The sequence below is a fragment of the Alternaria infectoria genome (assembly GCF_024043175.1).
Source record: "Alternaria infectoria strain BMP 0036 chromosome Unknown scaffold_32, whole genome shotgun sequence".
Taxonomy (NCBI): domain Eukaryota; kingdom Fungi; phylum Ascomycota; class Dothideomycetes; order Pleosporales; family Pleosporaceae; genus Alternaria; species Alternaria infectoria.
In genome coordinates, this window is record NW_026250721.1 from 35,659 (window position 1) to 61,421 (window position 25,763).

The window sequence follows — 25,763 nt, forward strand, 5'->3', positions numbered from 1 at the left end:
TACCTAGGTGATTCGTTGCGCTTGCTATCTCCTTTGATCAAGTAGACGAGATGTAAAGCGTGATAGCTAAGGCCAGCAATCCGAGTTTGACGATCTTCTCTTTCTCCTTCTTCTCAGGAGCACTTCAGAGTTGCTAGCAGCTTCTCTGCTTTTGGAAGTAGTCTTTACAAAGCACAGGCCACAAGGTACGTGCAGCCAAATGACGTCGTGGAATTACACATGTACGTTAGACTTTTAACATGTTGATATAGTACAAAAGGCCAAGCGAGGCACGCATTCTACGGAAATAGTAAACCGAGCCATCCATCGGGCCGTTGCACGCCATTCGATTATCTAGCCAAGTCATTCTACCTCATCCATTCTCCAGTATTCTGCCCTAGGTTCTTTCCATCCCTCGTGCTTCATCAACCATCCACACGCGACCATCTCCCCCCTCCCCCTTTCATCTTACAACCAACGCATTAGTCTTGTGTTTTTTTACTCAAGACGCCCTCCACAATAACTGCCAAGAAGTAACCCGCAATGCATACCGGGAAGCATCCCGCGATAACGCGCAGGTCATTCTGAAAGCGGTCCATAGTCTGGTCGAAGTTATGGCCGCGGAAGATGCTGTCTATAACGGTATGGAAAAGCACGCATAGAGCGCACAAGAAGAAGTACCCCAGGAACTCAAGGATTGTGTCTGACATGTCTGATGAGTCTTTGGTGTGGTTGAATAGATGGGATGAGCGTGTGAGTGTGTATTTGGCTTCGTTGGGCTAGGAAGTCGTGAACGAATGAGGCGTCTACACGGGCACTGACACGGTGGTATATTTCAGCAGCAGGCCAAAGCTTGCTATCTCTTGTTTCCTGTTCTTCGCAAACAACTTTAGTTCAAGCAACTACTGTCTCGATGGCCCTTGGAGAGCATTCTAGCGCGCCTTGTTGCACTAGAAACTAATTGTAGCTAGCGAGAGAACTTTGAGCTCTTGTTCTCGTCAAAGAATAACGCTCAAACTGGAAGATCGAATGATTGCTGGGCCGTACAGTGATGAAGCTGAACAAGACTTTGCACCACTGCGAAAGAGACGCCAGCAAACCCCTTTCTGTATCGTCACATTCATAAAGACCGTCAAATACAAACAGTTCATCTTCATCCTAACTATTGCCACGAACATCCCTCTACCCATCCGAATATTTCCTTGCACCCAGTCGATTGAGCAACAGTCCGACTACCCACCCAGCCGCCCGAAAACAATATGCCCACTACGCACCTCCCATGGGAGTTCCTTCAATGCATCGTCCTTCTCTGCCTTTTCTTCGTCTTCATCAATCTCATTTCCGAATGCGAAGAAGCTATTGCAGAACGTGATGCAATCTGGGTTATCGCTACTGTTGCATCCGCTCTCGCTATCTACGTTTTCGTACGTAGCTTGTCGGAAATCACGGACCTACGGAACGAGTTGGCGTGGGCGGAGAGGGAAATCTGGAGATGTCATCACATGCATGAGAATGTGTGATTCGATCTTTGGTTACGGGGAAGATAGAGGAAGGGGAAGTTAGTAGGGATGATGGAAGGGAGGGATTAGGTGTGGGATGGGCGAAGACGCGCGGCGAGAAACTTTAATCTCTTGTTCTCGTTAAATAGCGAGCCGCAAACTGGAAGCATGGACGGAATGCCATAAGTTGCTGTTCCAATATCAACGATGGGTACCTGAGCTCATCACGCGGACAAAGGTCCAACAAACCATCGCTCTCCCATCGCATACATAAAGCCCGTCCATACGCACACGTTCTCTTCTATCGACTATCACCACCGACAACTACTCACGAGCTATCCACCCACGGCAGTCAATTAGTCCATTAAGCTTACTCTTACCGTCCCCACGCAGTGGGGTCAATCCAGAAAGCAATGCAATCCACACCCCTCCACCACATCATCCTTCGATGCATCGCCCTCTTCTGTCAAATCTTCTTCTTCTTCATGTTCATCTACCTTTACTTCAACGCGAAAGCAGGGGTTACGCTGAACTCCCTCTTTGTACTCGCTGTATTCGCTCTCACTATCTACGCCTTAGTCACTGCTACATTGGAGACTGAGGAACTGCACGGTCAGCTTCTTGACCTTTTGGACACAATCCGGGATGTCACCGCGGAGAGTGACAAGAGATAAGATGCAGAGGAAATGTGTTAGGAGCAGCGTGAGGTTGGCGGGGATCGCACGAGGAGTTTTTTACTTCTTGTTCTTCGCAAACAACTTCGTGTTAATCGACTAACATTACAGCTACTAGCATCGTCGCACGAGAAATCATTTCGTCCCCTCGCTTTCTTCATCTCCTCGATCGGTTCCATCATCTCTATCTAGCTACACTCAAACCTCTCTATACATCCTCCAGCCATTGATACTTCTGACTGCTCAATCCCCTACTCACCGTCTCGCTCCCTCTTCTTCTCCTGCCCAACCACCCAGATCTCATTCCTCATCTGCTCTGACATGCCGGCCATCATTTCGGCCCTCCACGGAGGGTCGTCGTGAGCCTGCAAGAACGCCCACCAGTCTTCACTTCGATCTTCCATGAGCCCACTAATGTCTGCCTGGCATTCGCTGAGCCTTCGTCTCGCAGCCGCTATGTCGCCTATATGAACTGTGTCCCGCTTCTTTAGTTACTCGTTTCGCTGTGTAGCAATTTTGAGGTCCTGGTCGCATGACCAGAGGGAATGGTCGCATGTTTGAAGCGTCTGGCCGGTTGTGCGCGAGTCAAGCTTGGTATTCGGCTCTTTTGGTACTGTCATTGTAGTCCAGATGTAGTACACGATGAAGAAGATAGCGATATACCTTACGATGAGGTAGAGGACTCTCTTCAATCTGTGCATAATTTGCAAGATTGTCGCTCCATTGTTGTAAGCTTGGTAGACAGAGTGGCAGAAAATGTGCACCGTGATGATGAGTAGGTGGAATACAAAGTCCTGGACGGTTTTTGCCATGATCGGTAAGAATTGTTTTTAACATGGGTAGGTAGTGGTTCGATGTAGGCGATTGTTGCTCAAAGCTCCAGAGATGGTTGTGAAGACCATATCACATGCGTCGACAGTACAGCTTTATCGTGAGTACGCTGTTGGTCCAGTGCTTGCTGCACTCTAGATTGTGGCCTAGAAATCATTGTCTCGAACAAACTTAGAGGGTTCCAGTGGTGCGAATCCAATTTGGAGAGAACACAAAGCTGTGTAGTTGTTCGCCCGAGGATTATAGTTTATGAAGGAACCGCAAATCATTCATCGCTTAAAAGACTCATGTTCAAACCTGGCTGTCCTACAACAAATAGAAACCGCTATCGCAATCACGATTGTGCCCTGCATCACCGCGAACAACGAGCCAGCAAACCATCACTTCACGACGCGTCCATAAAAGCCATTAGACACAGGCCTATTGCATCGATCCCAATCATCAACAAGCGTAGCTATTCACACATCATTTTATCCTCCTGGATACCACTCAATCTTACCGCAAAGACGACGATCACAATGCCAACTATCTACCTCCTCTGGCAACTCCTCCAGATAGTCGCCCTTCTCTACCAGATCTCTCTTATTTACATGATTATCATCGACCCCGAGGGATTCTTTGAGGGAGAACACAAAACTGCGCTTCTCGCTCTTATCTTGACCGCCCTCACTCTCTGCGTCGTTGCGGGCGGGATGTGGGAGGTAGCGGGACTGCGAGCTCTGCGAGTTTGACTGGAGGAACAGTTGTTGCGTTGTGGGGAATGTGGATGGATTTGGGAGAGTCTGTGGAATGTGCTTTGGTGTTGGCGGGGGTGGTGAAGGGTGGCTGACTTGCATGAACGGAAGAAGTCGTAGCGCATATTTACATTGATTTCAAGGGAAGCGAAGGTATGAGTTTATGAAATCTCATTTCTATCGCCTGCCAAACCACAAATTCTGGTGTCTCTTTTTGAACAGCTGTCATAATCCCTACACAGCTGCCCCTTCCTCTTGGCTTCCCTGCCGTCCGTTTCCATGTAACTCATCTATTACCCTCATTTGTCCTCGCCTCCACATCTCCATGTACACCTTTGTAATCCCTCCAGCCCCACCTCAAGCCGGCTCTGCATCTCCGCCACCATCACCACATTCCTACCGACAACATACATGAGAGATACGATGACGATGTTGATCGCAACGACTTTAACAGCGTGCCTGCGCTTCCTAGCAGTATTGAGGTACTTGTAGAAGATCTTGCGGAAGATCAAGGCGAGGAGAATGGTTGCAATGAGTGAGGGCAGTTGTTGGAGAATGTGGTAGTGATAAGATGGCATTTCGTACCCGTATTGGTTTATTGAGAGGAGTATTTCCCGGGTTGTGTGTTAATATTCAAAGCTGCGTTGATTGGATGTGCAGGATGAAGACATCTGGTCGGGGGCTTGCTTTTGTAGTTGTCATCTTGATGGTAGAGGTAAAGCTTGCTCACTGTAAGGTAAAACATTCTCTGAGATTGTCTTGAAATGTCGCAAGACCGGACGGCCATGTCTGGGTGGAAAAGCGGGAAGAGGTAAGACATGCTGAGCAACGATGTATACGGTGAGATGGCTTGTTCTCATACTATTGTTCCGCGGTACAGATTAATAGCGGCATATCATCGCCGCAGCTCGCCGTCTTCCCTGTCATTCCATCCCCATCTCTCCCTCACTCAACCCATCAACACCGTCACCATCCCAACACCGTCACCATCCCAACACCAACCACCCCGTACCAGCCCTTACTGACTCTTGCACCCGCGCCCGTCGTCGTTGAAGCCGGAGCCTCAGTCGCATCAGTTGCTTCGGACGCATCAGTCGACGCCGTCAGCTCCGCGCTGGTAGTCGATGTTGTCAATTCCACACCACTCGACTCCGCACTCGAACCAGCACTCTGCGCAGCACTCTCGAACAACGTGCTAGTTGGCGTAGTAGCACCACTCGCGGCACCGATCTGCGTCTCAGACACCGTGACCTGCGTTGACGTCGACGTCGTGGTAGCAAAACCCGTGCTGACCACCAGCGTTAATGTTGAATTGATAGCGTAAGCAACAGAGCAAAGCGCCTGATTATTCTCGTCTGTCATGCATATCTCGTCGCCGGTACAGCAGAGTTGGGCAGCGTAACCGCATGCTGTGCCACCGTCGGGGCATCCTTGGACTGATGCGACGCTGAGATAAGTGAGGAGGAGAGGGATTGGGATGGTGGAGCGCATGGTAGTTGGTGCTGGAAGAGGGGATTTGAATGAGAGGTTGGTGATGGGTGAAGAGCTGGAGAGCTGGAAAGACATGCGGGAAGGGCCGTTTTGTTGTCGTGTTAATCTCGCGTCTCAGCCACAGTACGCGGTTCGCGTCAGCCACGGCTGGGTGGACGCCTTATCGTGAGACTGCATGCGAGAATAGCAGGGTGAAGGTAAACTGGATGATAGAGGAAGCGCTAGAGGTAGAAACGGCATTAAGCCTGATAATATTATGATTAAAGTCTATTCGCCAGTACCATCACAACTACCTCTAATGCACCACCACCACCACCACCACCTCACGCCAACGCCACCTCCTTCCTCTGCGCCTTCCTCTCTTCAATCCCCTCCCTCCACCCCCTCCCCTTCACAGCAGTCAACCACGTCGCGCCCGCGCCCGCCACCAAAAACCCCGCACTAATCGTACTAAACCAGCCCACCCCAATAGCCCTCACCGCAGGAAGACAAACCGCCGACCCCCCCGCCGCAAACATATACCGCATAAAATAATTCCCAGCCACAACCTCCGCACTGCGCCCCTGCATAACATCCAAACAATACGTATTCAGACTCGGAAAACAAAACAGTTGCGCCACACCCTGGAGAAACATCATTACAACCGGCAGCGCGATGCCGCCAACCCTTTTCTCGACAGACCATCCGTAGATCAGCATGCAGGCGGGTATGACGCCGCCGAGGAAGAAGACGCAGGAGCGGAGCCGGTCTTCGGAGACGCGGTGGCCGCGGCGCTGGATGTATTTTTTGACTATGTGGTCGGCGTAGCGGCCGCCGAAGAAGGTTCCGAGGAGGTAGCCGCAGCCGGGGGCGATGTAGAAGAGGCCGGATTGGAGTGGACTTTGCAAGTCAAACCGTGGGTTCAGGACGTAGCGGATCGGCGTTAACAGGCTATACATATTCCACACGAGACTACTACTCGCCAGTGCCGTTAAGAGGATGTTGGGGTACCGGTATAGTTTGACGACGCGGAAAGGGTTTAGCCACTGCCACATTTTGTGTGCGCGTTGTGCAGTGGGGAGGCCGACGAGTTCGTCGGCGCGTTTCTTGTGGATGGTCTCGGGTTGCAGGAAGAAGCAGAAGAGGGTTGCGGCACCGGCCAGGGCGGTTTGAAGCCAGAAGATGTCGCGCCAGGAACGGAATGTTACGATTATGCCGCCGATGAAGGGGCCGAGGGCGGGGCCGATGAGGGTGCCGCTGAGGAACCAGCCTAGGGCTGTTGCGCGTTCGGTCTGCGGAGGTGTTAGTAGGGGAAGTGATGGGGGTGTCGGTAGACACGGGGTTGCAGGGAAAGGAAGGGATGTGCTGATATCCTGCACACAGCTCTACTCGAAGGAGACCTCACACAACCCAAAGGACTTCAAGAAGAGAGTACATACCGGTTTATACACATCCCCAATAACCGCACTCCCAATCACCAAAAACGCCGTCCCCTGAAACGCAGTCAAAATCCTAAACACAAAAAAACTCGCCAAATTCGGCGCCAACGCCGTCCCAATCGAAAACGCAGTAAACAACCCAGCGCTCACAACACTAACCCACTTCCTGCCATAAATATTCCCATACGGACCATAGAAACAAGGCGACAACCCCATAAACAACATGTACAAAGCGTTGGACACATTGATAATAGATCCATCCGTATCAAACGTCTCCGCAACCTCAGGAACAGCAGACAACACCGTGGTCGAGGAAATGGGAGCCAGGAAACTGCAAAAAGAGACTACGGCTACAATGACCATTTTGCGGCGCTCGGTGAATTTGTTGTAGATGACGTCGTTGTCGCCGGTGGCGATGTATTGGACGTTGGCCATGTCGTGGTGGCTGACGGAGGAGACTGTGCGTTGGAGTTGGAGACGGTCTTGGTCGTTTTCATTGCTGCGTGGTTGGGGGATGATGGAGGCGTATTCGGTCGTCTTTTCAGGTTCGGCAAAGGAGGAGTTGGGGGGTGCGTGTTGGCCAGCGGGTGCTGAGGAGGATGTGGAAGAGGGTGCCATTTTGTGTACTCATAGAAGGCGAGATTATAGAGTGGATACTGGTTTTGGTGAAGGAGTCGGGAAGGGACTCGTGCTGCTGGTTAGAGTGTTTGCAGCGACATCCGAATTTGTTGGAGAATGCGAGAAGAGAGAGAGCAGGTGACGAGAGACGTTAGATATGTTCACGATTAGAGTACATGTTGGGCTATCTTTGTGCATTAGCGCTCCTGCAACGGCTTCATATCCGCGGGTGGAGACTTGTCGCTGCCCAAGGAGCGTCTTTTCCGTGAAGATTTTCGCCTACATCGTGTCGAGAGGTTATATCCGGTGAGTGGAGTAGCCGACATGGGTGTCGGGCTAAGAATGTCCGGTCGGAAACTTTGCCGCCGACGATGGAAATGCTCCGAAGTATGTTGCATCCGCGTACCAAGTATCTTCTCGAAGGCGACAATGCACTACTAGTGTAGTTGTAAGATAGTGCACGCCTTACGAGTGCTAGCCAATACTGACCTCGGCACATGACTCCTTGGCACACCAAACTTTCACATGCATGCTGCAGACGACCATCTCGAGTGAGCTCAGGCGAAGAGCCCGCAAATATATACGTGTATTCGTAAGCCATACGACAGGCCATATTTGTACGGTGAAAGATTCTAGATAACCCAAACGTGGATCTTGCGGTGAGATCTCGTGTCCTGAACGCCGATGATGCAGTTGCGCTTTTGAAGCAAAGTAACCCTCTCCCAACTCATATGCTGAGCTTGTCTAGACTCAGGCGGTCGGCGCTTCTGTGTCGCTTGACCATGCCCAGCTTGTAGAACTTCTCCTCGCCGGTCGCTGTTCGCCCGCCGATGTACCACTTCTCGGCGCCCATGGCTTCGTGGAAGCCTTCGGAGGAGCTGTCGGAGCCCCGCCTGCCTCGACGCGACGCGCCTGGTATTGGGAAGGCTTGGGTTTTGGGTGATGTGGAGCGGTTGTAGGGGGCGGTGTGCTGTCGGGTGGGTTGGAAGTGGCCTGTCGCTTGGACGGACACGGTTGTCGCACCAGGCGATGGGGAGCGCGTCTTTGTGGTGATGGTCCGTGACGACGCGGCTGTTGTGTCGACGGTGTTGTTTTGTTGTGAGGTGGTGTTTTGGGAGTACGAGGCCACAGACGCTGCTTGGGAGGCCGTGGTCTTCTGGAGGCTAGGCTGTTGCGCGCGGAAGGCAGCGAGGAAGCCGCCGAAGAATGGGCGGTTGGTGGTCATGGTGGTATCGGAGGGTGTCTGATCTGGTGAGGGTCGCTGGTGGCTCTGGGGCATAAGATGGCGTGTCTATAAAGGTCGAATACTAGCGGCGGTGTAGAGGTGTGTGTTGTGTTGGCGGCTCCGCAACGGCGTTTCGTGCAGCGACCAAATAACAACAGCACAGGCGGCGCTCCGACTGCGCCGTCAAGCTCGGGCACTGCGACGTTTTCTATTCCATGCACTGATCCAAGGGGGAGCCGCGGAACAGGGGCGGGTCGTGAGTGATGGTTCCAAGGTTGGTGATGGTTGGCGATTATCGGCGCAAATGTGCGTGTGACGTAGGCGAGCTGCAGCTGGGGTGGGCGTCTACGCGTCTCCAGGGCTATATGTGAGGGTATGCGGTGCCGTTGATGTCAGCGGGGTAGGCGGCGACTGTGTTTATAGGAGACTGGGGGGAGATGGCGGGGGGAAGGAGGTTTGGCAGGTTTGGCGCATCGGACCGTTGCTGGAGAGGAACATGTCGGAACCCGCGACGCACCTGACAAGATCAAAGTGCGCCTTCCGAGCCTTCACCGAGGCCATCCCCAATGCTGTCCCTACTAACAACCACCATTCCAAGATAGCGGAGCCATCGACTTCACCCACGATGCGCTGTTTGGCCTGGCCGTCTGGGTCTCGCTTCGCCATGGTGTGCAGCTCTGACAGATCCACGGCCGCTGAATGGCCGCCCACATCGCAACGGCCACCTACGCCGCCAACCACGCACATCGCCAGAACTCGTTCGCATGCCGTTATCCCGCTTGGCCTTATCGAGGCAAATCATCGTGCACCATCAAGTAACGACCAGTAGTGGACCGCCATGCTCGATATGCGATCGCGATGCCATGTTGCGTCGCCGGCTATTACCTGCCGCATTCTTTTAGAGGTCTTGAGTACGCTCCGAGTGGTTCCGATAGCCCGGAACACCCACGAGGAACATGCGCTTTGCAACATCTCGCATCTCATACGACGCACGACGGTTGAGCTAGCCCTCGTCATGTCTATCCATACCCACCATAACGCGGGGTAGTCCGAGAATTAGCCCGTCTTCCCCAGATCTGGATATCGCATAAAGAGTGACACAGCACTCTTCATGGCGCCGGTGCTCACACACCTTCGTTGACATGTGCGAACGCATATGATCGGCATAGCATGGTCACGTGTTGTAGAGCCGCTTGTGACGTAGCCATGTGTAGACTCTCTCGGATCACAGCCGGCAGATGGGTCGAGCATAGCGGCACATCGCTGCACGACGGATACTCGTCAGCCTCTCAGAACCATCTCGCCGTACACGAGCGTCATGGCAATCCAACTGCTTCTGCCATGTGCTCTCAAGGCAACCAATCAGCCCCGTCAGCCTTGTGCACGGGCCTCACGTCCCCTCTGTCAGGCAACCCTTTGCGTGGCGCAACTATCACCAACACCCTCCTGCTCCTGGTTTCTTGCGACTGCTTTCTTTGAATCCTGTGTAGCTATTATAAGCCTTCAGTCTCTGTGCGACATCTCTCCACTACATCGCTATTGTTATGGCGACCTTCTCCCTCCTCCCCACAGAGCTCGTAGAGTACATCGTATCCTATCTCGCTCAACACGACATTTACGCTGTTTGCCGAATCAACAAAAGTCTTTCCAATCTAGCCATACCATTCCTGTACCGCCATGTCGATCTCTTCATACCGCCTGGCAACAAACTCCCCAGGATCGATCGCTTCTGCCTAAACATCATCAGCGACAGCCGCAAAGCCAACAATGTCGAGTCAATCCGCCTGGGACTATCCCCAAGCGAAGATGTTAAACAGGGTCAGCGGTGGCTGGCGCCAGACAAGACCTTTGACGATAAACAGATGTTTCGGAAAGCCATGGTTGCGTTGAGTGATGAGACGTTGGTGGCTGCCGGAGACTATCTGAGAGACGCCATCTACATGCGCGAGTACTCTGCTTATGCAGCACTCGCCCTTCTCGTCCTTCCAAAGCTCCGTCGACTCGACGTAGCAGACTACAAACAGGCCACCTTCGACCACCTCCACAATGTCCTCCGCAATCTCGACCCCGGAACTCTTTGGAACCGGCGCTATCCATCGCAAGTTCTCCTTGATCGCCTCTCATCCATCAAAGAAGTATCTCTCATGGTTGATCGCAAGACTGGGGTCTGGTATCCCGGAGACAACAATCGCAATCCAATCGGCCACTTCTTGAACATCCCCGGCATTGAGAAACTCGAATTTTTCAATCTCGGAGGGCAGTCGCATGCACATGGTGTGGCTATATCGCACTCACTGATAGCCTTTCCGACAGCGACTAATATCACTACGTTGGTCTTCCGACACTCGGGTGCCTTTAACCGGGGCTTGAAGTCGTTATTCCAATGCACGCCAAAGCTACGGTCTCTTACGTACGACTCCTACTTCAACGCCCAGGCCCAGACTACCCAGCGAGGAGATTTACTCATGGTCGACGCTTGGAACGAGCACCTCAGGCCCCTGCAATCCACCCTGGAAGTCCTGGTCCTCTGTGCAGAATACTCCGACCCAGACGCCTTCTTCTTCGCCCAACCCCGCATTGGCGATAGACTGTGCGGCTTCCTTGATCTCACCGACTTCACCGAACTACATACCCTTGAAGTCGCCTTCCCTTTCCTCACTGGCGACGTCGACTTTTCCATCACCAAGGATATCTATCCACTATTCCCGCCAAACCTACGCCACCTCACGCTACGCCCCGATCTCTCGCACGCCCAACTCCCCTTCCCCTTCGACTCCTCCATCCTACCCAACGGCCTCACATTCGAAGAGTCCAAACAGGAAGCGCAGTGTCTCATGAACGCCCGCATGGACGTATCCTACATGTTCCAAGCCTCCCTCTCCCTCCTTGACTTCTGGCCAACTCTGGAATCAATGTCCGTCTGGCAGCCTGCCGATCCGTCGCTCGAGTGGTTCGACGGCCAGATCGAAGACTTTGCCACGACGTGTCGGAACAAGAATGTTACGGGGAGGCTTCTCAAGCCCATGTTGCTGAGGTGGAAGAAGGCGGAGCATTGGGATTTGATGAAGGAGACGACGCTGTATGATCGGGGTGATCCGCAGTTGGGTGTCGTGGATAGGTTTTGGAGGGAGGAGTGGGAGGGGAGGCCGCTTGGGATGGGGAGTCAGTATCATTTGAATGCGCTGGCGAAGGGGAAGGTCAAGTTGCGGAGGTAGGGTTCCGCTCGACTCTCCAAGGCATATGCATGACGCGTCTTTCTCGCACTGTCTTCCGTCAAACGAAAACCCATTTCTCCGACATTCCAATTCTGGCTCAGACAAGCGCCCACACGACTTCAATTGCTCTCACGCAAACTTTCGCCACATAAAAGCTCTCATCCCAACGTACCCAGACACACTACCCATCTCACCACCACCACCGCTATCACCAAGACAAAACGACCATGGTAAACGAATACCACCCCTCTCAATTTACAACACCCTCATATCTCTCCTTGGTCATCCTCGCTCTCTTCATCCTAACCTTTCTTCTGCGTTGCAGGGTCCTCATCAGTAAATGCTGGCATGGTCGTGTGGATAAAAAATCCGTCATATTTCCTCTGATGTACGGTATCTGGACGTATGTTGTTGCCAAGGGGACATGGGATATTGCGTGGTTGAAGAGGGATTTGGAAGTGTGCTTGAGGCCGCCGCCGAGTAAGACAATCACGATGGCTTGGGTACACGATGAGGAGTAGGCGGGGAAGGGGCATGTCGGATGAGGATGAGGATGAGGATGAGGATGAGGATGAGGAAGTGGGAAGGGAGGGTTGATGTGTGGGTTGGCTTGGGTGCGTTGATGACGAGGGGAGTTTGTGCGTGGAACAGTGGGAGGGTGTCGGAATAGACAGTAGAGAGAGAACGTATCTAAGAGCATGGCAAGTGAGCTCATGATAGCAAAGCGTGGTGAACGTTTTACCCTAAACTCTCTTTTTCTCTTTCCCTCTACTTCTCGCGTCTTTTCTATCGTTGCTGTCAGCCCAGCCATTCGAATCTCCCTTCTCTAACGATCCTATGCCGCTACTGTATGAATGTTCGGTGTGATGGAGATGTCAGCGGACGGAACCAAAAGAAAACAGTACAAGGAAAACAGAGTCACAAAACATGGATGGTTTGAACAGCTCGTCAAGCGCGCGGAGAAGCGCTCGAGAGCTTCGACTTCCCGCCTGTCTCCCCGCCACAAAATGAACATTTCCTCAGCCTCGCCTCAGCCTTGAGGTGCCAAGTTGGCAAGTATGCAAGACATAGCTCGATACAGGATAGTGTATCTCAGCTTTGATCGATGTTTATCTAGGCCGCTCCAGGAGGACTCCGAGTTCCTTCTCTTAATCCATTGCAGGCGCCAAAATGCAGTTCCTCCAGCTTCTCATCTCAGTTGGCTCATTCGCATGCCCCGTCGCCACAGCGCTACGGATTGAAGTACCCATTGATGTACTGAGGAGACAGGACTGCGCGAACCCCTGTGGCTTCGCCGGCTGGCTCTGCTGCCCGTCAGGCTGGGACTGTGTCACTGATGCGGCTAATCAAGCTGATTGCGTTTATCCCTCGGACCTACTTACACCACCGCAACCAGCTACTACTGTACCTCTACCTACGCCACCGCGACCAGCTACTGCTGTACCTGACACGTCTAGTACTAGAACTAGCGTGCCATCCGACACCAGCACAAGAGCCAGAAGCTCAACGTCTAGCCTCCGGACTTCAGATCGTGCACCAGTGGCACCACAGTCACCGTTTCCTATTCCTTCCGGTGATCAAAGTCTTACCTCATCCACTGCCACTGAAACGCAATCATCAACATCAACGCCTTCTCTTCCATCTCCTGGAAATGGATTGAGCTCTGGCGCTGTAGCAGGAGCAGCGCTTGGTGCTATATTCGGTGTCGGTCTCATCGTACTGGGGATATATCTGCTTTACAAACGAAGAGCAGGGACCTTGAACACTGAGCACGGAATGGGATATAGTACGGATCTCCCGGTGGCCTGTAGTATGGGTCAAGGAGTGCGTGACGCGTCTGAACTTCCGGTTGTGAACAAGACCTCTGCGAGTGGATGGTCGGGGTTTTGGTGATTCGACACTTCCGATCGCTGAGTTGTATGGCAGGAAAGCAGGGTGATAGAAGTTGCTTACGCTTATATGCCAGCGCGCGCTTAGCTAGGAGTATGTTACGCTTTTCCAGAAGGCCAGCATGACTAAAGCTCGTTCCCATGTGGGAAGAGATGTTGATAGGTGTAGTATCGCTACCATACAACCGTTTATCGCACACATCGTAACTACAGTACTATCTATTTTAGCTCTTTAAGCACCTTTTAACGCTCTCGCATATATAATATACCTTTAATTTCTAACTACTTTTTTATTATACTTTAAACTATTTAATTTCTACTGCTAACACACTAGCTATACATTATTATAATGTCGCCCTTAACACCTCCTTACTCGCTAGGTGTAGCAATACTGCCTACCTGCTATACAATCATCCTCGCGCGGATCAAAGCCTCTGAGATTGAGCCGTCGGACGAGTTGCGGCTAATAACGAGATGAGGATACTGAGAATCGACCAGGACTTGCTTTGGCGCAGATAAGCGGCGTTCCGGGTACAGCCTAGTAAGTAAGCTCCCGATAGCACCTCATGGTAAATGATTTACAATCGATCGTGATTACCGAATGCATGCTTGCACCTTCCCAATGCTTGCTCATATCCCCACCGATAGCCGGTCACTACACGAGTGCCATCGCAATGCAGCAGCGACTGTGGCCCTCAATACAAACAACTTCCCATCGTGCGCAGATGCTAAGACAGAACGAGGCTTCTCAACACATCATGGAAGCTGCGTCGCAGACAATGTCCGTCATTCTTACCTCGTAGGGCGCAGGTGGCTGCAGAATAAGCCCGCCACCAGGCCGCCGATACCCGAGGCGCAAAACCCAGTCATACCCGGGCATCCGCCCACCACCAATTCCTGCGCCATCCGTTGTATCACCCTATCATCTATAACTTTTATCCCATTACCATGGACGACTCCGCTACTGGCACAGGCCAACAAGATGTCAATTCGGCGTCCGCAAGCAAAAAGCGGACCCACCCCGAGGACTTCAAGCGCGCATACAAGGCTTGCATCAACTGCCGGCAACGCAAGGCTAAGTGCATCTTGGGAACCGGGCCAGATGGAGGTGAACTAAAGCCACCATGTCAACGATGCAAGCGAGAGATGCGCGAGTGCGTGTTTCGCTCCGAGAGAAGCTGGGTTAAGAGACGTAAACCGGGGGAAGCGGCGCGCGAGGGCGAGGAAGACGATGAGGCTGTTCATGATCGCCCTCAGTCCAATCCTGCGCCAAACGTGCAGCCCTCGCCAGCTCATAGGTCGTCCATATCGACGCATGGTTTCACGCCGGGGACTAGTCCGCATGTCAACGGCACGAATCGCGCTGAGTTTCAGTCACCTCATGGGCATCTTCGCAGGATCTCGTCGAGCCAGCCGGATCTTGCGCATTCGGTTATGCGGACCGTGGTGTCGAGTGGGAGCGATGCGTTGAATTTGCTTTTTGAAGCTGCGCACCACCGCGATGCTATCGATAGCCAGGAACAGTCGGGCTCGCAAGCATATGAGACTCCTAGGTCGGGGCCATCGGGCTATGAGGGTGTTCCGTCGTCGCCGTTTCACACGTTCAGAGCGCAGCCGGTGCAGATGTCCACCCCGTCACCAGAGACGCTGAAGACGTGGACGTCATGTCGGTTCGTGCAGATGGGCTGGTTCTCCGCACATGAGGCGGTTACCTACGTTGATCTGTTCTTCAAGAACTGCTCGCCATTGTCGCCGATACTGGGAGAGTTTTACTCTCATCATGAGAATCACTATACGCTGATTGCGCTGGATCCGTTCTTGTGCACTACTATACTTATGATCTCGTCTAGGTACAACATTCTTCCTGGTGTAGGCGGCGCATCCAGAGGTTACTTTGTGCATGACAGGCTTTGGGAGCAGTGCCAGCGCTTCATCATGAAGATCATGCTCGGGCAAGTCAAGCCATCGAAAGCACAGAGTCGAACCATTGGATCTATAGAGGCGCTTCTCTTGCTATCCGAATGGCATCCTCGCGCGCTGCATTTCCCCACTGCTGCTGATGGCTGGGACTGCGAGCTCATGATCGGAGCGAACAACACCACAGAAGAAGGCGCGAAGCTGTTGGAAGGAGATGTAACATCCAACCGATGGCTTGAGGATGTCATTGAGCCCGCAAAGCGTTCCGATCGTATGTCATGGATGCTGATGGGCTGCGCGCTGTCACTAGCACAAGAGCTGGGTCTCTTCGAAGACAACGCCAGGATCGACAAGGACCAAGTGTCTTACCCAAAGTTTACAACGGAGTATCTCATCCTACGAAGGATCCGGGCACGGAAGCTACTATACGTTTTGCTCGAACAGCTTTCATGGAGGCTAGGTTGCACATCGATGATCCCGCAGAGTCTTAATCATGCTCTGATGGAGAAGATACCAGTCGACTCTGCAACCGGTGCAGTCGAGCAATGGCAGTCCTTCATGAGCGCATGGGTTGAACTCACAAAGCTCGCGCGATCGATCTCAGACACCATCTACCCAAACACTGCCACAACACGAAGCTTACTTCGCACCGGTCGCTACATCGGGCTGCTCGAACACTTCCAGCCCCTGCTCGTATCATGGCGGAAGAAGTACCTCGACCCATGCAAGCTCAAAGTCGGCCTCCACGATATGCTCCACATCGAATACCAATATGTCCGCATCTACACCAATTCGCTTGGCATGCAAGCCGTCGTCGAGCGTACACTCGCAGAAACCGATCCGGATGTGCCGCAGGAAGATAACCTGCCGTTCAACCTCGAGCCCCGAGACTACGACTTCATTCAAGAGGTCGTCGACGGAAGCTGTCAGATCCTGCAAAAGGTCTGTCAGCTTTCTGAAACCGGGGCGCTGCGGTACTCGCCTGTCAGAATCTTCTTGCGGATAACGACCAGCTCGATTTACCTGATCAAAGGGTTGAGTTTGGGGAGTCGGAATGCGAAATTGCAGAGCTGCTTGGACATCCTGGATGCGGCGATCAGGGCTCTTCGTGCTAGTAAGTCTACCTTTCACAACAAACGCGCATCTCGCTCTGCGGTCACTAACACGGTATCTCAGGTACCCTCGATGACATGCACCTCGCCTCCCGCTACGCCACCCTCCTCGACCTCCACGTCGCTCGCCTCCGCGAATCCTTCGTCGTGTCATCCCGCCCACCCCGCCTGCCCTCGCGCGCAACTTCCACCCCTCACAATATTTCACATAATACCTCCCACGCTGCATCGGCATCTGCAACAGAAGGCATGGCTTTCTTGAACAACCATAATGCGGGCCAGTCTAGTTTGTCCAGCTTAGCGGAGAATGTAACGGGGCTTATGCCTGATATGCCGGATGATGATTGGTTGGCGTTGCCTTTTGATCCTGCGATGGCGCCGTTTGGACTTGATGGGGGTTTGCAGGGTGGGTTTCAGGGGTTTGATGATGGGACGTTGGATTTTATTTGGAATTTGCCTATGTGAGGTGGTGGATGAGATGGGTGTGGTAGGGATATGAATAAGTACACTGGTGTAGGGAGTCTACCTGGAAATCATTCTCGCTCTTACCAGAAGAGATTGTGTTGGTAAGATTCAGAAAGAGAATAAGCAACACATCATTTGCATTAGTACTTTCTCGTGCCATCCATTCCAAAAGCAATCAAACCTCGAAGAGGACCAGCAAACTTGACACCACCGTAGCCGATATACCATACCATCACTACACCTTCAAAGCCAACACTTCGCCTTCCCAACCGCCAAGCCTCTATGTTATCATACTCATCGCCCGATTTCGTCCTCCTAGCGCTGTCCTGCTCAGGTCTCGTTCTACTCCCTATCCGTAAACCCTTCAAGATCATATGGCTTATGACATTCATGTCTGTCTACCACATGCGCATCGACAATCATGATAGCTGCGTGAGCAACGCGCTACAAGCATGCAATTACATTGTTCCTCAATGCGCTGCGAAAATGGAAACGTGCGAAGAGTTTCACGGATGGGATGGGCTGGTTGATGAGGAGGGTTATGTGGCGGACTGTTCGGGCGACGATTGTCCAAGTGAAGAAGTTGATCTAAGCGCACTATTGAGGACTAGCGGAGGACGACTGGCTGTGTAAGGGAGATAGGGAACGGCGAATTCTGGGTGAGGGAATCGAAGGTGCAAAGGATTCATGGGTATGGCACACCGACTTGTACAGGGCCGATCGCGTCCAATGAAATGTACATACAGTATCGGAAGCAAGGTTTACTTTGGTGTATTGTATTTGCTCTATAGGGTCCCTCGGCGTCTTTTGATCTTGCTGTGACCAAGTGCAGCCCTTCTCACATCAGGCTCGCATTCACACGGAGCTTTAAAATCTGCCCATACTCGTCTGAGACCTTTTCTCCACATCTTCATCCCTACTGTCGCCCTCAGGACCGACTTCGCCGATACCATCGTCAACGGCGAAGAAGTGGAACCGCTTCGCCGCCTTCTTACCAATCTTCATATCATCCTTCAGTAGATTGACATCGACCCATTTCATTTCCCCCTCATCGTGCTTTCTCACATTCCTGATCACGGTCTCCCGGCGCGCGTGTCCCTCGGCTCCTTTCCTTCCGCAAAACATTGCGATATATATCGATAGCACTGCGCAAGCTACCACGCATGCCACGCATGGTAAGGTGTAGCTTTCGAATTCCGCAGTCGCGTCGAAATCTGCTTTTTCGCCGATGTAGGTATTTCCGTCCAGTTGAAGGATGTAGATTCCATTTATGACGAAGTAGACGAGAAGCAGCGGCGCCATGGAAGTGACAAATATGGATATGGTCGTCTTCAGGGACATGATAGATAAATATGCGAGACTGATATGCTGAGCCGTAGGGTAGCGACCAGGGAATGTTTGAAGACTGAGTATGCAGATAGAGCCTTATCGGCGGGCGATGATGTGCCGCTTTAGATTCGCGAAACCGTGCCGCATCACATCCACAGATAAGATCGATGTTTGCTTGCAGAAACATGTCCCGAGCGCTTACCGATAGCCTAGCGCCTCAGCTTAGAAGAGGCTAGCTTCTGTACGAGAGCGAATGAAAAAGGTATATGGGATATGTCTTTGACGACACACCACAACATATGGCGCAGCGAGTAAGTCACACAGCCGTATATCGTATTTCATTATATCAACCCGAAGCGTTCATACCCATCTCTTCCCTCAGCGCATCCCTCACAATAACTCCACACATCTTCTTATACGGATTCGTCCTCACACTCATCTCCCTCGCCACTTCATCGCCATACCTTGCCGCAGCCGCAAAATCTTTACTCGCCTGCTCCTCCAACTCCGATTTCGTCATACCATATAACCGTACTTCTGATTCAACAGCTTTGAGATACAGATACGCGCGGTGCGAATATGCCGTGCGTAGGATCTTCGCGGCATGTGGCGATACAGCTGGTGTTGATGTGGAAGCTATGGAGGAAAGCTTGATCGCCTGTGCGAGATCAGAGAACACAGCCTCAGTGTCTGAATCAGATGTCTCGGTCGTAGTCCCGAAAATAGTCTTCCCTTCTTCCAAAGCAGCCTCAAGCTTCATCCGCCGTACCATGGCACGGTTCACCCACGCACCCGCATACGCAGGCCACTGCTCTACCACTGCATTCAATTCTTCGATCGCAGAGTCTATGTCGGTTACGCTTGATGTGCTGGATATGCGGCCTATGATGTCGCTTTGTTGGCGCTCGAGGACGGTGAGCTGCGTGTCTGGAATGATGGGATGGGCGGGTAGTGATGGGTCGATTGAGGAGGATATGTCTTTTTGTTGGCCAACAGAGGAAGGAAGGGTTTCTGGGTCGAAAAGTGCGTTGAGGATGCGTGCGTCGTTTGCGGATAGGGACGTGTTGGGGAGGGTGACTGCCATGGTCGTGTCGGAGTTTGGTCGTGGGATAGATGGCTTTCTTGAAGCAGTGGTTTGGCTACGTCGGAACTGGATGTTTTTTTTTTTGAAGGTGGTTGAAGAAGGTTGGTATATGGACTCAACGAGAACATGTAAGTCTTTCCACGTGAAAACCATTTTGATCATCGAGATGTTGCATGTCACGTTCTTTCACTCGGCTTAAGCGGCGGAATTCCACGGCAAAGTTCAGGTAGGCTGCGGAAGGCGGCTCGCGCAAGGCTGTCTGGCTCGGCCTATGCGCGGATGGACGTGAACACCATCTCATGATTCTCCATGTTCATGTTGATTTTTTTTTTAGTTATGAACAAGCTCAAGTCTAGAGCTGCTAAAGCGCATCAAGTCAGATGAAAGATGATCATAGTGTACTTGGTGGTGATGAAGTCGCATGGTTGTGAACTCAGTGAGGGCAGCCTCGCCAGGGAATTGCCGGCTGGCCCGCAAAGCCGCAACAACGGGGCGACCAACACTCTTCCAACACGCAACATCGTACATCACAACCACACAGCCTCGTTTCCAGGGTATGCGCAACTAGTCGCAAACATCATAATCGCGATCTGACGCAAATCGCTCGCCGAGAGCTTGCTACGACCACACAACTGCGACGCGTCGTCCTCACGGCGGATGCAGGCGGATCATTCATTGGCGGAAAGCGGCGGACAACACTTGCTTTCTTCTGGCGGCCAGTGCACGTGAGCTCGGCATAACCAAGTAAATGACGCTACCTGGATTGAATATGGTAATTGCTAGCAAGAGTGATCGGATATCGGTTCGAGAAGGGAAGTGGATGCAGAACGGTAGAAGATAAAGAATGGCTGCGCAGCGGTGCCTAGTGGGCAGTTCACTACACTTCGCAGCACTGCTTTATTACTCCCTAGCCAAACTTCTGGGTACTTCCAACTATACCTAAATTACTCAACTGTACATATCTGCTCTCAAATCACTTTCACAATGGCGCCCGCTGCTATCTCCCCACCGGCATCGCCACGACAATCCGCTGCCACTCCTTCCGATGTCTCTTCATACCAAGGCTACCACCATGTGCACTGGTATGTCGGTAACGCCAAACAAGCAGCTTCGTTCTACGTATCACGTATGGGCTTTGAGCGTGTTGCATACCGCGGACTGGAGACTGGATCAAGAACGACCGCATCCCATGTCATCCGGAACGGCAAGGTGACATTCATTCTCACATCGCCCCTGAGGTGCCTAGAACAGGGCTCAAGGTTCAGCAAAGAGGATGAGCAGCTTCTGAGGGAGATCCACGAGCACCAAGAGCGCCATGGTGATGCCGTCAAAGGTAGGATATTATCCACTATCGTCGTTCAGCATCCTTACTGACCTATCAAACCAGATGTCGCTTTCGAAGTCGACAACGTAGATGCCATATACTCCGCCGCCGTCTCATCAGGCGCCGCCACCATCTCAGCCCCCCACGACATCTCCGACAGCCACGGCACCGTCCGCCTCGCCATCATCCGCACATACGGCGACACAACCCACACGCTCATCCAAAAGAACAACTACGGCGGCATCTTCCTCCCCGGCTACCGACCCGAATCCACCTCCGCCGACCCCCTCCAAAAGTACCTCCCCCAAGTCAAGCTCGAAGCCATCGACCACTGCGTCGGCAACCAAGACTGGGACGAGATGGAAAGCGCATGCGAATACTACGAGAAGGTGCTTGGTTTCCACCGCTTCTGGAGCGTCGACGACAAGGATATTTGCACCGAGTACTCGGCGCTCAAGAGTATTGTTATGAGCTCGCCGAATGATGTGGTCAAGATGCCCATCAATGAGCCTGCGAAGGGCAAGAAGCAGAGCCAGATTGAGGAGTATGTTGACTTTTACGGTGGGCCTGGTGTTCAGCATATCGCGCTACGGACGGACAATATCGTTCGCGATATTACCAACTTGAAAGCGAGGGGCGTGGAGTTCATCAAGGTGCCCGAGACGTACTATGACTCTATGAAGATGCGGCTCAAGAAGTCGGGTCTCAAGCTGAATGAGGACTTTGAGGTGTTGAAGAGCTTGGATATCCTGATTGACTTTGATGAGGGTGGTTACCTGCTGCAGCTTTTCACGAAGCATTTGATGGATCGGCCGACGGTGTTCATTGAGATTATCCAGAGGAACAACTTCGATGGGTTTGGCGCGGGTAACTTCAAGAGTCTGTTCGAAGCGATTGAGCGGGAGCAGGATGCTCGGGGTAACTTGGTTTGAGCGACGCGTCGTGTCCATGGTGGGGGTCGTCGTAGCATTTCCTGGCGTTCATCTCGTTCCTAGCGATCCGGTCTCTGGCCGTTCTTCGGACTCTTAGCACATTCTCAGTCAAATACATACAGTAATTCATACACATCGCAAAGTTCCGTCGCCCTTCCTAACCCACGCCGACCCATTTCGCCCACCCCGTCTCACCCTGCAACGCCACCCGCCCCAACGTCTCGAGACGCGTTTCACCCCCTGCCCCTCATCGTCGTCAACACCACCACGCATCGAAACGCACATCCACGCATATCACACCCAGCCAAGCATATCCGCCGTCGAAAATCCGGCCGAAAGCGCGCTTGCCCAGTGCCGCTCACACCTTGCCGCGACGTCTTGACCCAGCCAAGCCACACCCGCATTACAGGGCGAGCAAACCGCCAACAACGCCATTGCAAATCCCGTGACAAACATATCTTCGGTCTTTGCGGATTCCGGTCGCGGATGGTGTGTCGCTGCTTCGGCAAGTGCGATTTCTGACTGCATGATTAGTATGCTGAGGCCGTGGAATCCGTGGAGATTGCGTATAAAGCGATAGGTCATCGCACTGTTGTAGGGCACAATGAGAGTAGCGCCGACTTCTGCTTTCTGAAGCTGACGGCGAAGCTCTGCTGGTTGATCGCTTTTCGAAAGGAACCTCTGCTTCGACACTCTTTTCCTCCTCAGAGGCGGACCTCTGCCGATTCGGCTCGTCGCGAGCACATGCGCATAGAAGGCGCCGCGCCCTTTGTCCCTGGATCCAAATCCTCAGCGAAGTCAGCGAAGTCAGCGAAGTCGGCGGGAGGATGCCAGGCGATTTGTTGGGCGTACTTCTCATGAAAGACACCCTTGAGGTTTTAGCGCGAACCTGATCACCACAGATCGCATGCATGCAAGATCTCTAGCTTAGCGCTTTATCAGAGTCATGAATTCGTGATATCTATAGTCTAGCAACACATTGGGATCTACAGACAAAGATACAGTGAAAGTTGAGACATGATGATGATGATAGGCAACGGGTGAACATGACATTATGCACTAAAAAGAAGAGATGACCACGTAAAGAATGAATGGCTGCCCCATTTAAGTAATTCTTGTTTCAGTTTAACATGTGCCGTCATATACGTTATGACGCCTAGTGTTGTTCCCATACTCGTACAGTTGATCGTTCTGCCAGGCTGTTGTAGCAGATCTTGTCTAGACATGAAGGAAAAGCGTCGCGCGTAGTGCAGGAGAGCTTGGCGACGCCGAAAGTCAATGGGTACTTCGAAAGAGTAACCCCTGACGAGCGCGCTTAGGCGAAGGCTCCGACAATGGACATACCAGCTGCGCCCATAAGGACGTAGATGAATGCATAAGTCTTGGTGCTGCCGGTCATTGTGTGCTGAGCCTCCTCGGAGAGGAAGTCCTCTGCCAACAGATCGACAAGCGCAGCGTAGATGAGAAGACCGGACGAGATGGCGTTGAACACTCCGACGATGATCAGACCAAATGCCGAGTTGGGGTCGTAAGATCCACGAGTAATGAGTCCAATAGCCTGGCCAATGGGCGCGGTGGTACCGAAAGCAACAACGAGAGCCCAGGGCTTCCAGCTGTTCTTGGGGTAAGGAACATCCGCGATACGCGTGCCGAGACCGAGACCCTCGAACATCTGATGGAAGACGATGGCGATGAGCAGGATGATGAAACCCTCGGCTGTGATGGAAATGGTCATGCCGACGAAGACGGAGTGGAACAGAATACCACCCTCAATAAGCGTGATCTGCATGGACTGCTTCTTGAGGACAAGAGGATCGACAGCTGCCTCGACGTCGTCGTCAAAGTACGAGTTGGCCTCTGGTTGATGAGGAGCCTGTTGCTGCTGGTAGGAAGGCATAGGAGGCATGGCGCGGTTGATCGTGGCAAGCATCTCGTCGCGCTGGCGCACGTATTGCTCGTAGAAGACGATGAACCATGGTGGCATCTCGGACTTGGCCTCGAGCTCGTCGCTGCCGCTCTTGGGGAACGGGAAGTTGTCCACGGGATAAGTTGACTCCTCGACCCATCCTCGCTTCTCGTCGCGCTGAGCAAGCATTGTCTTCTGCGAATCGTAGCTCTCAACTCGTCGGATGGGGTTGTTGAAGGCTGCCTGGATGCCAGTGGTGGAGGGGTGGGCGTGTTGTGCGCCGTTGAATGCCTCTCCTGTCGCGCCACCGTGGCTATGACCGCCAGTCTTCGCGTGGAGCCACATCTCGATCGTGAAGAGAATGAAGAGCGAACCCATCATGATCACACCTGGCAGAGCAGGGTAATCGTCGGTGAATAGATCCGGTAGGCATGGGTCGTTGAGCGACGCAAAGGCAGTCGGCAGTAGATGGACAAAGGCAGTAGCGATTAGAACACCAGTACCAAAGTGCTTGCAGAAGAAGAAGACCTTCGGTGGGATCTTCATCCACTTGACCTTCTTTGCCACTACTGGAAATCCAGCACCGAAGATGGAAGCGAAGAACACAATGACTAAGAAGACGTTAGTGGTGTACTATGATCGGCTTGGATGTACTTACAAACTGCAGCAACGTGCAGAGGAAAGTCATAGACGGCAGCATCCGCCTCGCTGCCGCACTGAGGCTTCTCCGTGTCGGACATTGCGAAGATTACAAAGAATGTATGTTTAGTTCAAGGAATGTGTGGAATAATCCCAGACTTGCCAGCAGTCCCGTCGCCGGCGACGATGAACAAGAAGAAAGAGACGAAGAAAGAAAGGAAGTCAACACACTCTCTCAAAGAGTAACAAGAACTGAAAACGCACAGAAGTGATGTTGTGAATATGGGCAGCAGGCTCGGCACTCCAGACTATGTATTGCTTTAAGGGCCAGTAGGATAAGAGACACTAACCGCATCATGCAGATCTGCACGTCTCCAGAACACCTGAAGACGATAGTGGGACCTCGATACAGTGGCCTGTGCCTCAGCTATCGCCTGCAGTGATAGGTGCTCCAAGCAGCAAACGCGGAGGTCCAGACGGTGTCAGGACCAGCCAGCCTTGCGCCGAAGACGAAAGAAGCATTGCCATGAGGTTTCCAGGCAGGAACTGGAATTGCCTGCGCCCAGCCTTCGAAGCTCATTGGAGACGGCTGTCATGCGCGTAGATGCTTGGCAGGCACGCTCGATCTGCGAAGGGGTGGGGATGTGATGCGGCTCAAGTCTCGTTTCCGGCGAGTGGGCCAAGCGAGTGGGACGGCTGACGAAGTGTGGAGGTGCGAAGCATTAGGGGTGAGGCTTGACTGCTGCCATCTGGTGCAGATGGAGTTCGAAGTGGCTCAGCATGCCGATGTCGTTGGCCAATGGGCCGTTTCGCGATTGCGTTGACGTGTGTGGGCCAAGCTCGGCTTAGTTTCGTGCCGTAGTGATAAGCTTGGCATGGGCAGACTCGGTGAGTTTTGAAACCTGGAGATGTAAAAGAAAGTCGTCGTGGGGATATAGATGGCGTCCACTATGGCCCCACGCTGCAGCCGATGCAATCCTGCCGCGGCGATCACTGCGTTCCAAGGCTGCGCTATCTGTCAGGCGTGTGACGATTTTAGCCGGAGGGAAAGAACAGCCAACCCTGGAGAACTTGCGACGCGTCTTCCGAGTCATCAAACCACCGCACCAACAGCAATTCCATCAAGCCCACCTCAAGAATGGAGATGGGTGTGTGGGGACGCGTTCGTCCACAGATGACAAGCTTTTCAACGCGTCTTAGCATCGCAAAAGTTCCGGTCAGTGTAGATCGCCGCTAACATCTCCACGTTGTACACGCGTGCGCGGGCATTTTCACCACGCCTCCGCGCATGCAGACAGCCAAGCCTTATAAGGTATCAAGACAAGGCCAAGCTCATCAAGTCATACCATAACAGGTATCACGACTAACCCACCATGTACTAGCGAGCCGTTGGAAATGCTTAGCGAGTTTCATGCTCCGTGCCCAGCATTCTTACACCTGCACCAGCGCGCAGTATTCACACATTGTGGCACCGAGTAAACG

At 52.6% G+C, this 25,763-nt stretch overlaps 7 protein-coding genes across 7 annotated transcripts; 3 read left to right on the forward strand and 4 right to left on the reverse strand.

Moving 5' to 3' along the window:
• Nucleotides 1-5,531: 5,531 nt before the first annotated feature.
• On the reverse strand, nucleotides 5,532-7,244 carry J4E92_010136 (uncharacterized protein; the record flags this gene model as incomplete). Its single annotated transcript, XM_051501477.1, has 2 exons — nucleotides 5,532-6,479; nucleotides 6,870-7,244. The coding sequence occupies 2 exons, from the start codon at nucleotides 7,242-7,244 to the stop codon at nucleotides 5,532-5,534; spliced, it is 1,323 nt and encodes a 440-aa protein (XP_051348262.1).
• Nucleotides 7,245-7,971: 727 nt separating this feature from the next.
• On the reverse strand, nucleotides 7,972-8,523 carry J4E92_010137 (uncharacterized protein; the record flags this gene model as incomplete). The annotated part of the gene is made up of 1 exon (XM_051501478.1): nucleotides 7,972-8,523. One exon carries the CDS (start codon nucleotides 8,521-8,523, stop codon nucleotides 7,972-7,974), a length of 552 nt encoding a protein of 183 aa, XP_051348263.1.
• A 1,490-nt stretch (nucleotides 8,524-10,013) lies between these two features.
• Nucleotides 10,014-11,684, forward strand: J4E92_010138 (uncharacterized protein; the record flags this gene model as incomplete). The annotated part of the gene is made up of 1 exon (XM_051501479.1): nucleotides 10,014-11,684. One exon carries the CDS (start codon nucleotides 10,014-10,016, stop codon nucleotides 11,682-11,684), a length of 1,671 nt encoding a protein of 556 aa, XP_051348264.1.
• Nucleotides 11,685-14,521: 2,837 nt separating this feature from the next.
• J4E92_010139 (uncharacterized protein) lies at nucleotides 14,522-16,605 on the forward strand (the record flags this gene model as incomplete). Its single annotated transcript, XM_051501480.1, has 2 exons — nucleotides 14,522-16,432; nucleotides 16,480-16,605. The coding sequence occupies 2 exons, from the start codon at nucleotides 14,522-14,524 to the stop codon at nucleotides 16,603-16,605; spliced, it is 2,037 nt and encodes a 678-aa protein (XP_051348265.1).
• Nucleotides 16,606-18,742: 2,137 nt separating this feature from the next.
• Nucleotides 18,743-19,480, reverse strand: J4E92_010140 (uncharacterized protein; the record flags this gene model as incomplete). Its single annotated transcript, XM_051501481.1, has 1 exon — nucleotides 18,743-19,480. One exon carries the CDS (start codon nucleotides 19,478-19,480, stop codon nucleotides 18,743-18,745), a length of 738 nt encoding a protein of 245 aa, XP_051348266.1.
• Nucleotides 19,481-20,464: 984 nt separating this feature from the next.
• Nucleotides 20,465-21,736, forward strand: J4E92_010141 (uncharacterized protein; the record flags this gene model as incomplete). Its single annotated transcript, XM_051501482.1, has 2 exons — nucleotides 20,465-20,813; nucleotides 20,868-21,736. 2 exons carry the CDS (start codon nucleotides 20,465-20,467, stop codon nucleotides 21,734-21,736), a joined length of 1,218 nt encoding a protein of 405 aa, XP_051348267.1.
• Nucleotides 21,737-23,051: 1,315 nt separating this feature from the next.
• J4E92_010142 (uncharacterized protein) lies at nucleotides 23,052-24,382 on the reverse strand (the record flags this gene model as incomplete). Its single annotated transcript, XM_051501483.1, has 2 exons — nucleotides 23,052-24,253; nucleotides 24,301-24,382. The coding sequence occupies 2 exons, from the start codon at nucleotides 24,380-24,382 to the stop codon at nucleotides 23,052-23,054; spliced, it is 1,284 nt and encodes a 427-aa protein (XP_051348268.1).
• Between the last annotated feature and the right edge of the window lie 1,381 nt (nucleotides 24,383-25,763).